The sequence below is a fragment of the Rissa tridactyla genome, chromosome 1 (assembly GCF_028500815.1).
Source record: "Rissa tridactyla isolate bRisTri1 chromosome 1, bRisTri1.patW.cur.20221130, whole genome shotgun sequence".
Taxonomy (NCBI): Eukaryota; Metazoa; Chordata; class Aves; order Charadriiformes; family Laridae; genus Rissa; species Rissa tridactyla.
The window spans coordinates 33,146,696-33,161,642 of record NC_071466.1 but is presented as its reverse complement, the minus strand read 5'-3'; the positions used below and the strand labels follow the sequence as shown (position 1 = coordinate 33,161,642).

Sequence of the window (14,947 nt, the reverse complement as noted above, 5' to 3'; positions counted from 1 at the left end):
CCGTTGATCTGTCTCGAGAGGACAAACATTCCTTGGCGGAGAACTTATTGAACGCTTGAAGCCAAGGAGCAGATAGTTTCACACAGAGAGAAATTCCCTGGTTTCACCTCTACAAATAAATCACTGCTGAGAAACACAAAATATTCTGCTTTCCTACTCATTCCAACCCAGCTGGCTTGGAGACTCAGGGAATTAAATAAGAAAATCAAATCAGAGCAGGCCAGTCCATCCACCTTTGTCTGCAACACTTTTGACCCTTGGACATTCTCTTCATTAGGCTAATTCTTTATAAAGCCATCCCATTCTTCTCCATCTTTACAACACCCGTAACATATGTCTGGAATCCTGTGATCCCCAGCGGCTTCAGCAGTTACTCCAAGACAAAAACAATCCAGACAGAGAAAAGCTATTGAAAGGGTGAGGTAAAAATGGCCAAAAATTAAGTGATCCTCTCTGCTATGCCAAATTTTACATTAGTTACTTAATATTAGGTGCACTGCAGCATTATATCCAATAGCAGAGAGGAGATATATATACATAGGTATATATCTCACAGATATATCCAATTATATCCAATGTTCTAGAGACTGGCAACGGTGAAAGCCAAAGAAACTGGTCTCTCTGGGTTCTCCTCGAGGGAATGGAGAGAACCAAGGCAGACTTCCCTCACCACCAGACATCCATAAAAATTGTTGGAATACTTTTGCAACACTTTTGGATCTGCAATTTGATTTTTGCCTTATAATAAAATACATATGGCCGTTGAAGCACAAGATAAGGCAGCATGGAGAGAAAGTGGCTAGACAAGAACAAAAAACCTGCAAAGAATGCCATTATATAAATAAAAAATTGTGTGATTCCTATACCATAACTTAGCTCCTATTTCAAGACAAAGTAAGGGAAAGCTTCTAATGTGACCAGTCCTGGGCTTATGGCTATTTACTACCTCTTTGAGTGGCTTTACAGTTTGTGAACCTAAAGGCTTACAGACACTTAGTAACATCGTTTATTTTAATTGACTTTTCGTCTATACACACTTTCTTCAGTTCTTCAAAGTTCAACAATGAGACTCGAGTCTCAGCTTCTGCCTTTTTCTTGTTGGGGCAATTTGCTCTGGTCTCACGCTGATAAACAGAGCAATCAAGTTTCCTGAAGTCTTTGAAAACACATCTTCAAAAGTTAAATACAGCTGTGCAAAATTGGGATAAAAGTGGGCAGCAGGGTTGGTGAGGAGGAGACAGGGAGTCAGGACAAAATGAAGTAACTGACATAAACATTATTCCCTACACAAATCAGATTTTCAAGTAATTTCTGACCTTGCTTTCTACCATTACATGCGGATCAAAAAATTAATTTGTGTGTTACAAAGTGATGAAATTGCTTGTTCAACAAAAAAACCTAAATGCCAACTATGGACAGCGATGTAACAAAATGGAAGCAAAAAAGCTGATAAACTGAAAAAGCCAATGGGAATATGAAGACCAAGCAGCACATGCTCTTACTGTCCTCTTGTTCAACGACATTGTGTTTCTACTGTTTGCTAAAAAGAGTATGTAAAACAGTTTTGCTAAATGATTGAAAAGGTTTTAGCATGGAAAAATCTATTTTGCAACAAAAGTTATTAGAATTGTTCATAATAACAGTAATTCAGCAACAGATTTGATATTTCATCCAGTGGTTGCATTTGACTGTGGGTTTAATATGTCCAGAATTTTTTGTCTGACAAAAGCAATACAGAGTGTCAGGCAACTAAAATAAGGCAGTAGTTTCCCTTCTGTGGTGTATTTGCTAACAGTGTCTTCTCCCCCTGCCCCCCCTTCTTTTTTCTTAACAACAAATAAATAAATTACTGGATTTTTAGGCGTTTGGGTTGTTGGGGTTCGTTTTTTTTGTAATGAAGACATTTAACAGTAACCAGGTGTGGCAGGGAGAAGACTGAAAGGATCTGAAGAAAGGATCTGAAAAAATTCTAGCATTAAAAAAAATAATCTCCTGAATTTAAGACCTGAGGAAGAGTGAGAGAACTCCACTAACAACATTTTCAAAACTTAATACAAAATAAAGCAGTCCCTTGAATGCTGGCTTTGCTGGAGGTGGGGGGAAGGGGGAGGGGGGAGAATCTCCTATTGTTCCTCCCTTTCATTCATTTACAAAATGGAAAGAAAAGTAAAGTAACAACAAATGACTTCAGTATCATGAAAAATCTTCCATAAGAAAGTAACTCCCACAAAAGGTGGCCCTGAGAGCATCAGACGATCTCTCTGGGAACTGATTTTTAAATTCAGTGGTTGCCCTGTTCTACACATTGGGTACTGCCCCTGCTGCAGACCTCGGCAGTGGAGGTTTGGTTCCCGAGAGCTGGGGATTTCTGCCTGCTTGGAGACGCTCGGACACTTGTGATGATTCACCAGCACCCAGGAGTCATAGAAGTCATAGGACTCATAACGGCAGTCCCTGTGGAACCACTATCCCAGCTGACCGTAGACCACAGGAATACTATAATGACCTGCCAGTGACGAAGTTTATTCCCAGTCCCTGCCAGTCAAAGGTCAATTAAAAGGGTTTATATTTATCCTGAATTACTGCAATCTCTTCTCCCATAACTCTTCTTCTCCTTAATTACAAGTAACTAAGTTGTCTTAGTAGTTACCTACTAAGTTCTTGGCTTTAGCAACAAAACTGGCAAAGAGATCCATGGAATATATAATTATTTTTATATATACACATATTCATTTTTTTCCATATTAATCTTTCTGCTAGCAAAAAAAGTGATATTCCTTTCTTCTTTTAATCCAAAGAACTAAGTGGGGGCAACCCAATTTACCTTGCCACCTGCCCTCAGTTTTTAACACCTTTTTCAACTCCTTTCCTCTCAAATAAACCATCCCAATTTGTTTCAAGCTTTTTCACATGAGATTTTCCCATGCTTCCAATTAATTTTATTACATGTCCCTGGACCCCTTCTAAATCGGACACACTCGTCAGAGTTGGTGGCTGACTCTAGTTGTACTATCCCAAAGCAAGAGGTTAATCACTGCGGATTACAAGGTCAGTCATAGACAGTATTCTCAGCATCATTTCCTATCTTGTTTAGATATACATAGCAATATTTCTGTCTCAGTTTTGTTTTAAGAAAATCAAGAGATTTAAATCAGATGTGTTCCATTTACTTCCAGTATATGAGCACATCTATCAGGACACTGACCAACCTACAGCGGCTACATTCTTCAGCATGCAGAAAACAGTTTTGAATAGAATAAAATTATTTAGATTTCATAAAAATACAGCTATACTCATTGACAACACTGAGACCAAGGATATGAAAAGGCTTATGGATGCTACCTACCTCAAAATCTATCAGCTGCAGGTTAGCAATAAGGGTCACTAGAAGGCCACTGTTGTATAGCTCTTGTGCCAGCTGAGCCACAATTTCTGTAGGCGGCTCCTTGTCTGTGGTCCCACACAGAATTTCCTTCATCGCTTGCAGAGATTTTGACACTTCCTCCGATGCCTGTTTGCCAGCGGATAAGGGGTTTGTTTAAAAAAAAAAAGAAAAAAAGAAAAAAAAACCTGTTTTATTTTAGAAGACAAGCAGTTCAAAACAAAAGCTTCTAATCGTACTTACAATGATCATTATCTATTGTAAAATGGTTTAATAATTTTACATATTCACTGAGGTTGGAGTGTCCACACTGGATCCTGCAGGTCCTACACACGCACACAAATATATTCAATTTAAACACTTACAGACCACAGACATAAAATAAGGGCAGGAGTGCAATTACCAACTGGCATCAGCAAGATCCTTTATGGGTTTGGAGACAGGCGCTGCCCCGCAGAAGGGGCAGCACTTTCACCATCGCTGCCCCATGGGCTCCATCAACACACGTGGTGCGAGAGGTGCCAGACGGAGGTACCAAACTGGTGGCCGCTTCCCCATCAACTGCTTGCTGATGACTCCTGGCTCCTCTACTGGTAGCCCAAATAAATCCTTGTATCCATGCCAGCTCTGCATTGCCACCACCTATGTATTTCTCCTCCTCATGTGTGGTTTGAGCCAGCATCTTCTGCAAGGGATTTGCCTACTGAGCGCACAGGCGCTTCAGTCTCAGGTTGGGAAATTAATTAAATTAAACAACTTGCTCTAGTAAAGCTCCACAGCTCCCACCAAGCAAACTAAAAGGAGCTTTCATCTTTTTTCTCCCACCTGCTGTATACTAATTCCATGCAATATTTCAGGTACCTAATGTAGAAGACAAATCAGGAATTACCTTACCAAATATCTTGACTAGAAAGCTTAAAACAGGCAAATGAAAGAGAAACACGTATAAACAGGTAACAGCTTGGCATTCATGGCAGTCAGTGGCTTTAAATCAGATGTGAACGATAGCGTCCCACCTCCCAAGGGAAACGACCGCTGGCCACTGCACAGCAGCACTGGCTCACATTCTGCTCCCAGGTTTGCTCCACTTCGTATAAATAAAGACTCCACGGAGCAAAAGCATTATTTTTTCACATGCGTGTGTGCTTTAAATCCCACCTGCTCTAGCCATGGGGCTATGGAGGCAATAGCTCTTTCTGGGTCAGGGCATATTTTATATCCACGTGACCCGCAGCAAGGCTGGTTGGATTTTTTGGCAGGGAGTGGGAAGGAAGTAAGGGAGTTTGAAAGCAAAGCTGGGAATGACAGGAAAGTGCCAGGCGAGATCGTTAAAGATGCTGAAGATAGGACAGCATTTCACATCTCTATTGCAAAACGTTTATTTGAAATGAGTGTTTCATTAACTTAGCAGGAGAAAAAAAAAATAAATAATCAAGACACACACAGAAAACCCAAGAGTCATTTGTAAAAGCTAACTGGACATTAATGGGTGTTCAAAGCCAGATCAATAATTTCAATACATCTCTCACATAAACTGACAGGAAAAATCAGTTTCAAATACCACCCCATCAATCTGCAAAAATAACCCCAGAGTGCTCAGGAGAGACATCTCTCAACTGCTGCCGGACGCCCAACACTTTAATACTGATTTAAATCACAGATTTTATTCATGTTAGTGAATAAAAAGCCTAGAAAAAGCCTAGAAATCCTAAAAAAACCCCAAAACATTAAAAACCCACTTTCACATTGCATCTACCCGGAAGATTCAAGGATTGATTTTGCACAGCATCAAGAAATTTTCTTCCCCAATCTGTTTGTACCTACTCTCAGTTTTCTGCTAGTTGAGATAGGTCAGCATGAGCAGCATATAAATGCATATGACTATGTGATAACTTTAACCACAGCAGAAGTCTTGTTCCTTACCATCGCTCAGCAAGAGAGCCTATTTTTACCTCAAATGTTAGTGGTATGTCACTAGAGATATCCCACAGAGTACAGATGGGATTAACAACAGGGGTGCTATCTTGGAAACTAAAGCAATCAATCTTTATAAGAGCTGTGCAAATATTTTCATATCAAAGGAAAAACCCATACATTTTTGGCTTTTCACCCATTCTGCTGGGCAGGGTGTGAATACCTCTGGCATTCTGTGGGTAAAAAAAATAAAAAATTAATACTGTTCCTTTCAAGTATAAGTATTCCTTCCTGATATGTAGAAAAATATCTGCAAGACACAGCTTTAGATTTAATTCTCAAAAAGGAGGCCAAAAAGTAAAGTGCTGCAGGAGAAAAAGAAAATACAGAACACTGTGGTGTTGATGGGCACAACTGGGCACCACAGCTGTATCTCTCTAATCACCTGCCATCCCATACACTCATCTTCTCGGCTTTTCTACATGCAATTTGCATTTTGTGTTTAACTTCCTCCCCCTTCATGTCCTCTGGATAGTCTGTGGTTTGACATTCAACATGCCACCGAAAACTATTCCTGGTCAAGTCTAAGGACTGCCCTTCTGTGCCTATCCCTTATAAACTATCTGGAGAAAAAGCATAATCCCAAACACAGATTCTTAAATTTAACAGCCACTTCTAGCCTCCACTTTGACATTTCCACTTAATCTTACAGCAGTTTTAGCATAATACCCTAAGTACATAAGCACTGTTTCTGGGATGGAAACTTGCTCAAGACTCAGGGGGAAAAAAAAAAAAAAAAAGACATTCCAAGATCTAAAGATGCAAGATCTATCCAAAACAAACAACAAAGCAAGTATATTCACTCAAATACATGGAAAATACGAGACAACAGAAATGTAGCTGCAGAACAGCTTGTCGTAAGAAACCAGACTGGTCCTGACTCGCCTTAGGAAAATTTGCAAAAACTAACACAATTTCAATGACAAAAAGAGAGAGATTTGATAGAAATGCCAAAGTCTATTATGACTTCCGTACTACTATTTATTCTCCATCAGTGGCAACAGCCACAAAAGCAAAGCGCTGCAACTCTCACTTCAGCAGAAGCTAGAGATCAAAAGAAAAGGTTTCATGAAATACCTAAGCACTTTAAGTCATTTGCCTTGTTCTTGCAGTTATGTACAATCTGCTTTCCAGAATTTTCCTTCTATCCTCTAGCTATGAGTCCTTTACATCATGACTGAATTTATGCCGTTATATTTGGAGAAGTCGATGTGAGCAGAGGACAAAAAAGAGGGAGAGGAGAGAACTGTACACAGAATCCCAAACAGAACAGCTTACGTATATTACATACAAATGTCAAAAGTGGGATACACTGAACTTTGGGCAATTAAAGGGACAAGGACTACAAAGCACAAGATGAAATGCAAGCTGATTCCCAGCACACACATCAATTTAACGTTTGTGCTGCTGTCACTGAACTGCACAGGCATCAGGATCTTGACCTCCTGAAGCAACTCACAGGTTTCTAATCTACAGGCATGTCAGTTCACAACGTCCAAACTTGAGAGGATCCAATTCCACCACAGAACACTGAAATTCAGGGTGGGTACCTGGGTAAGTCACAAATGAGTTCCAAGGCTGACTTGCAATAGCTGTGTAAGGGGAGTGAAGGAGAACACAACCCATACCGACCTGTGCAATGAAGGCAGTTTTTATAATGATGGCCATTTCTTCTCTACTTTGGACTAATGCAGGACTAACAACAAGTTATTTCCAACAGGAAATAACTCTTTATCGACAGAGTATAGTTTATAGTGACCGGCAACCCACAAGAGGTTTCTGGGTCCATTTTGAACCATAACATCTTGTGTAAATGTTGAAGTCTAACAATTCTTGGACTACTTTGCTAACCCTACTGGACTCGATGACGTACAATAGCTTTGGAATTTGAGAAGTGACAGCATAGATAAACTTATATAACTTATCCAAGTTAAATTATAAAAGTGCTCAGTCACCACTGCTTACGAAGTCAGGAGTTTGTCAGCGTTAATGTGTCTCTCCAAACCTACCAACAGATTCCACAATGAGAGCTGGAAACTTAAGTCGAAGATATTTGTTCCCAAGCTTGTTTTCATCATAGATCAAAGTCTTGTCATTGTTGACTTAAGAGGTTCATAACACAAAGAAAGGAGTTTATGAAGACATTATTCCCTGAAATTCTACATGGAAAAAAAAATTCTTCCTTGAAAGACCTCAAGACTCTCCTCTCCGCAGCGTAATGCACATGTGAAGACCAGCCAATTTTGTTGCAAAGGTCCAGTCTTTATTAAAGAATAGGTAACACTACTATGCATATACTGAAATATTTCCGTACTTCAGTGTTGATCTTCCTTGCCCACAGTGCTAATATTGGGTTCTTTGGTTTAACTTTGCCAGGTCTAGAAGACAATTTCTGAGTTTCATCTATGGGTTTTTTTGACTGATCTCTACAGGAGGCCCAAGAGGATGACAATGTTCTTAGGGCAGTAATTTAACATTATTAAGGAATGCTACAAAACAGTTAATTTTTTCTCTATATTCCACAATTATACAAGACAGTTCAATAAGGAGTTTCTTGTTTTTTTCATTAAGGGATTATAAATAAATCCTCCAAATGTTAAAATTTTTCTGTTCTTCTAAAATCTTCCAGAGATTTTAGAGAATAGCATGGAAGGCTAAAACAAAGGTCTGATCTTTGTTCACGCAGAAAACTGAATTTTTATTTCCATAATTACATGAGTTGTGGCTTTCCATACTCAAAAGCTAAGCTTTTTTATCTCCAGCACTGCTTGTGCGTGATATAGCAAAATAAACAAAGCAGATCTTCTGCTTCAGAAATCAAAACTTCATAAAAAGGCATTTTTGAAAAATCCTATTAGCACACCACAGAGATGCTTTACCAAGAGTCCCCAATTTCAGCAACTTAAATTTTTACATATTCCAACTGGCTTAATAAAAGTCACCTCTACTTACAAACCTTGCCCTTCCCCTCTCCTTAGCTACTTATGACAATTTCACGTTTATCTTAAAAGTGCCAATATTAAGTGCTCATGATTCAGACCTGTTATGCTTGCCAGAGAGGCAGAGAGGTGGATCTCCTGCTACGCAATGTAGATTCACCGCTCCTTTTTACTCCTCTCCAAGGATGACTACACAAACCATAAGGGGAAAAGTATCAAGCCTTGAATAATCAACAGTCCGAGCTGCTACACCTGAACTACAACTTTTCAAAGCTTTCAGTGGCTTGTCTCTATTTTACCTCTGTTTCACCAAAAGGTTAGTGGTTTCACACATGCGTACGTATGTTACAGGTCAGAAGGGCTTATTCTTACTTTTATTCATCCAGGGAATTAATATAACATTTATGACCAACTGTAACAGTGAAGAAAAAACAGATTGCATTAACTTTTTCCACCTTTCCCAACCCAGATACCAAATATACATAAGAAAAACACAGGATGCCTGACATCTGGCTTCTGCATAGAGATCAGAAAATCCTCAATTCTTCATAAGAATATGGTGAGTAGGATTCTACAGCTTCTGCTAGTGTACTAGCAAACTTCCAGTGAAAAAATATCTTTCTAAACTGTTGCTATCTTGCACAGCAGCAGACAGTAACACACACAGATGCCTGCCAGCGTGATGTTAAATACTCCAATGTGTGACTCAGTGAACGGCCAGTACTCCACGCTATACATTACAACAAAAAACATAATGCTCCTTGGTCTGGCTTTGTCTTGTTTTAGTTTACAGTCACGCTTAAAAATATTTACACTGTGTGATTCAAACCAATTTTTCTCCTAAAAGAACTTTCTCTATATGCAACTGCAAGGACTCCCAAGAAGAGCCATTAGCAGAATGTGAATCCAACATCTATGTAGCTTCAGGATCATCCCAACAGACTTATTCTTGGTACAATTTCATGATAAACAGATATACAGGAACAAATTGTGGACATTTTGGATCAGGAGGCATGAACTCTGTCATTTAGCAAAATATTATGGCCTAGTATTCAAGGAAGCTGGCAAAGACAATTTGGCCAAGCAGGCATGACAGGGAAACGCCTTTTAAAAGGACATATGATTAAACGGAAGAGACGGGTTTGCCGCACCTGGACATAAAATTCTTTTCCCACTGTTAATCCTGCACTTAAGGCAGAACCAAAGGCTGTAAGGTCCTCAAAAATAAGAAAAAAGCAACCAGAAAAGACAGGCTTTAAACTCCTGGCACCAGCACCTGATAGTATCTGGAGTTTCTCCCATCTCTAGAGCAATAACAAGCCTTAGCAGAACAGGGAAGCTGAAACATGAAACGTTCCACGAAACCCCAGGACATGCAGAGCTGGAAGGAAGGGGTGCCAAGCCCTTCTTATCTCATTCCCTTGGTTTCAGTGCATGGCAATGAAGTAGAAGGCAATTTTGCAGCTGACTTTGGCAGCTGCAGAATCAGATCTATGGGTATCGGCGTCCGCAGCAGTCACGCAACCGTTCTTCCATGCAAATGCACAGCATGTCCTCCACACGCACCTCATCTCGCACCCCGGTCCCCAGCCGCTTTATCAGCACAGCAGCCAGCAAGATGAACAGGAGCTGATAATGGCTTCACTGTTGCTATGCAAAAAAGCTGGATTTATTGATATAAATGTTTGTTCTGGAAATCTTAAAGCCTTTTAACTGCAGCCTTAATGAAATGCTGCTCTCCTGACCCTTCTGAACAATACCAAATTTGTTACAATACACAGAGATGAAACAGAGGACAGATTACAGTGACCTGCTCGAACAAGCAGTCTTGTTAGATATATTTGAGTGAAAGGGGAAGAAGCTACACACTTCAGGTTATTTTACAGCTAACCTCGCTACGTTCCTGAACAGTGACACTCAGCATGGCACCTGGAACCAGCTCTAACTCGCTTGGGGTCATCTTTCACGAAAAAACCCAGGTCTTGGATCAGCTGTGCTAGAAACTGCAAGTCTTTCAGCCCATCTAGGCCAAGTTTCAACCGACCCCAGATCCGTTTGCTTCACTAAATTACCAGCCTGGGACACTTTGAAGGCTTTTGCTGCAGGGCAGGTTCAGAAAATGTTACCAAACCTGTAGGCACAGCAGATGGCACTGAGTCATGGGTGCCGCACCCGAAGGTGTTTGGTTAGCAGTGAGAGGGTGATGTGTTCAAGGACATCCATGTCCTTCGGTGACATACTGGAGGCCACCTGCACTGCTTTGTGCTGACCGGGCTTGTGGCTGAACACAAGACTTTGAGAAGTCGGGATGTCACTCCCCTTTTTTTGTGAGATGGGAGGGTTATCAAACATTGAAACAGCCTGCCCAGGGAAGTGGTGTAAATCACCATCCCTGGAGGTATTTAAAAGACGAGCAGATGTGGTGCTTAGGGACGTGGTTTAGCGGTGCCTTTGACAGTCTTAGGCTGATGGTTGGAATCAATTTTAAAGGTCCATCCCAACCTAGACAATTCTATGATTCTATATTCTTTTACAACATCCATCAACAAAAGACATGGCAGCATATCAGTCATAAATGAAGCAGTATGACCAGCGTGTCATATGCTGTCCATTCTTCCTCAGGTTCAACAGATCTGTCCACCTGGTATCAGGGTTGTTCCTCCTCTGCTCCCTATTTACATGTATCCTCTGAACGCTCCAGAAGTTTGTGCCAGAAAGAAGGAAGAGAGTCTAAGCTCTGAAGGCTTCATTTCCTAGGTATTTAAATACTTCCTTGTTTTTCTAGTTAATTCCAGAATGGATATTTCTCATTAAATCCAAGCACAGTTTGGTTCTGCATGGCTGAGATTAACTTTTTATAGCATTTATAGAATTCTGTAATAAAACATAATTAATTGTTCTTCACCTCATCAAAGCCAGAACAGGATGTCAGCAATTGTACGTGCCACAAGAACACCTTATTTATTTCAGCTGTTAGAAGAGAGGAGGATGGTTGATGAAGAAGGCTTAGTCCACTTTTCCAGCTCTGTTTTAGCCTACTTAATCTCCCAATTGTTACATTAGATTTGCCAGTGCTGCAATACCTTCTTTAAAATAAATGTTATTTTAAAAAAATTAAAAATGAGGTATTAGAAAAAGCACTTCAGAGGAGGAGGAGCCACGTATGATAGCACTTCTCAACCTGTGGTCCATCAACCATCAGAATGTAGCTGAGAAAATGGCAAAGCTTCATGCACACATAGAATCATTTAGGTTGGAAAAGACCCTTGGGATCATCGAGTCCAACCATCAACTCCACTCTACAAAGTTCTCCCTTACACCATATCCCCTAACACCACATCTAAACGACCCAAACATATTCAGGGATGGTGACTCCACCACCTGCCTGGGCAGCCTATTCCAGTGTCTGACCACGCTTTCTGTGAAGAATTGTTTCCTAATGTCCAGCCTAAACCTACCCTGCTGCAGCTTGAACCCATTCCCTCTTGTTCTATCCCTAATTAGCTGTGAGAAGAGACCAGCACCAACCTCTCTACAATGTCCTTTCAAGTAGTTGTAGAGAGTGATGAGGTCTCCCCTCAGCCTCCTCTTCCTCAAACTAAACAGTCCCAGCTCCTTCAATCGCTCCTCATAAGATTTATTCTCCAGGCCCTTCACCAGCTTCGTTGCCCTCCTCTGCACTTGCTCCAGCACCTCGATATCTCTCTCATATTGAGGAGCCCAGAACTGGACACAATACTCAAGGTGTGGCCTCAGCAGTGCTGAGTACAGGGGGACAATCACCTCCCTCCTTCTGCTGGTCACACTATTTCTAATACAAGCCAGGATGCCATTGGCCCTCTTGGCCACCTGGGCACACTGCTGGCTCATGTTCAGCCGCTTGTCAATTAGAACCCCCAGGTCCCTTTCTGCCAGGCAGCTCTCCAGCCACACTTCCCCAAGCCTGTAGCGATGCATGGGGTTGTTGTGGCCCAAGTGCAGGACCCGGCACTTGGCCTTGTTGAAGCACATTCCATTAACATTGGCCCATCGGTCCAATCTATCCAAGTCTTTCTGTAGACCCTCCCTATCCTCATGTAGATCAACACTCCTGCTTAGCTTCGTGTCATCTGCAAACTTGCTGATGGTACACTCTATGTCCTTATCAAGGTCGTCAATGAAGATGTTAAACAGAAATGGTCCCAACACTGAGCCCTGAGGGACACCACTTGTGACCGGCCGCCAGCTGGATTTAACTCCATTGACCATCACTCTTTGGGACCGCCCATCCAGCCAGTGCTTGATCCAGCAGATCGTACGCTCTTCCAGACCATGAGCCGCCAGTTTTTCTGTGAGAATTCTATGGGGGACAGTGTCAAATGCTTTTCGAAAGTCTAGGTAGACAATGTCCACAGCGTTTCCCTCATCCGATAATCGGGTCATCTTGTCATAGAAGGAGATCAGGTTCATCAGGCAGGACCTGCCTTTCATAAACCCATGCTGACTAGGCCTGATCCCCTGCTTGTCCATTATATGAGTTGTAATGACACTCAAGATGATCTGCTCCATGACCTTCCCTGCTACCGAGGTCAGACAGGCCTATAGTTTCCCAGATCCTCCTTTCTGCCTTTTTTGTAGATGGGCGCTACATTTGCTACCCTCCAGTCCATTGGGACCTCCCCAGTTAGCCATGACTTCAGGTAGATAGCCATATCCATGCATATGGATATGTTTGTTTGCATATATCCATGCAAACAAACAAACAAAAAAATCCCACCCATAAAATAAAAGTAAGAACCAAATATTCAAACTTAGCCTATTTTTCAGTTGAGAGTGTTTAAAAAGCATTATGGCAACAGTATACACATTAATATGTTTTTTTAAAAAAAAGAAAAAGACACAGGGAGGAACTGGGTCAAATTCAATCCTTATCTAAGACGACAGATGCTGGTGCAGTCCACAGAGTTCAAAGTCTGACTGAGCCCTGTTCTATGACTAACAAAAAGCATCATTAAGAAAGAGTGCAAACTTCTGTATATTACGTGTATACATGGAAATGTGTCTCAGAAAAAATGTATAATACATCTTTACACTTACAAGTGGCTTCTCTGCATCCTGTGTATCAATTTGTGTCGTCCCCCCCACCCCTTACCATTACTCAGAAAGTTTTAACTGAGCTGGAAGGCTCCCTCTACCTGCATCCTGCACAACTTGGTAGGAACGGTCATTTTTGCATTATTTAAAAACGGCCCCTTCGAGGCATGGATGGTTCCTGCTGAAAGTTGCACAAAGTTGCATTAGAAGCGTCAAGCCTCTCCTTGTCCAACCTCATGCCACCTCCCCCAAAGCTGCCCAGGGCATCTTCACCTCGTACTTACTATTTCTTAACTGGGAAAGGAAACAAGAAGGTTCTCCACTAGCCCTGCAGTTAATTTAGGCTTTGCCACACTTCTCTGACAATTCCGGCTGTATTAGCAGCTTTTAGCTGTCTCAGCCCACATACCACATTGACTGTACTACAATAACAGCTCAATTGTCAGAGGGTAAATCTTCTTGTTTACGCATGTGAGGCAAGTCCTAGTTGGAAGCTATTCTGCACGCGAGCAACATCAGGAATGCCGTGGAGTTGTACCCCAGAAATACTGGGAACCTTGGTTTTATAGTGAGGCACAACAGCACCCTTCCAATTCTCGCAGCAGACAAGGAGACAAGACAGGAATCTGAAAAATCAGAGAGCCCTGATTCCCAAACTTCTGCGTTCACAGGCCCACAGGGTCCAAAACCAGTTCTGGGATATCCAGGGTCTCTGGCTCTTGCAGCAACCAGATCTCTGTGCCCTTTTATGGAAGTTTGACATGTTTCATCTCCCTTTGGAAATCAAATCAGGTAAATTTAAAAACCTTGCCAGGTTTTGAAGAGCACAGAGTACAGCACTGTGCTTTGGTTTTGTTTGCCTTTGTTTTCAGTTAAATTTCTCTAATCATACTCATGAAAAGACAAGATGTTATTCATGAGTACTACTAAGGGAGTAAGTTTTGAAAATCTGTGTGCCACTGGAAGTCTGCCCATCATCTTTTCTTCTCCAATTCAAAAGGCAAACAACAACACTTAAAAATGGTTTTACTAAGCCCACAAACCTGTATGGATAGTAAGAGATGTGATGGGGTGATTGTTTTTGCAAGAGTTAATTTTCCTGCCATTTTTTAAAGTTTATCGTTGTCACAGTACTAAAGATATTCCTTATGATTTACTTCCCTAAACTCAGGACCACGAATCTGGCTATTTTCTTTAATAGGGATTTATTTCAGGACACCTCAGTGCAACACTTTAGATGAAAGGTAGCCTTACCAAGGAGTCTCACATCTTCCCTTCTCAAGGGAGAAGCTGCCTCTACATCGGAGTGCAAAGTCCTGAGTCAACAAGCCACGTAAAGCCTATGTGTAAATACTGTCCAAAAAAGGCCGCTTTCTTCACTTTCTGCCTTGCCACTGAAGCGACTGCCTTGTCCCCTCCCTCCCTCCTCTCCCCCAGTCACCCAACATTGAACCCAGAACAGTCTCCGTCCCATAGTGATAAAAAGTACAGCAGAAAATACTGAAAACCAAACTCCTCCTGTAAAATAAACATCGTCGCTAAATTCGTGAGCTGTTTCCATCCTAATACACTGGGGTAA

At 41.4% G+C, this 14,947-nt stretch overlaps 1 protein-coding gene across 6 annotated transcripts in view; it reads right to left on the bottom strand.

Annotated features, from left to right (window-relative positions):
- CAB39L (calcium binding protein 39 like) overlaps positions 1-14,947 on the bottom strand; it is a 68,218-nt gene that overhangs the window by 20,960 nt on the left and 32,311 nt on the right. For all 6 annotated transcript variants that reach the window (XM_054215929.1, XM_054215907.1, XM_054215920.1 and 3 more), the window contains one exon: positions 3,347-3,511. In XM_054215929.1, the coding sequence (XP_054071904.1) occupies positions 3,347-3,511 (165 nt within the window). The remainder of the gene's footprint in view (positions 1-3,346; positions 3,512-14,947) is intronic.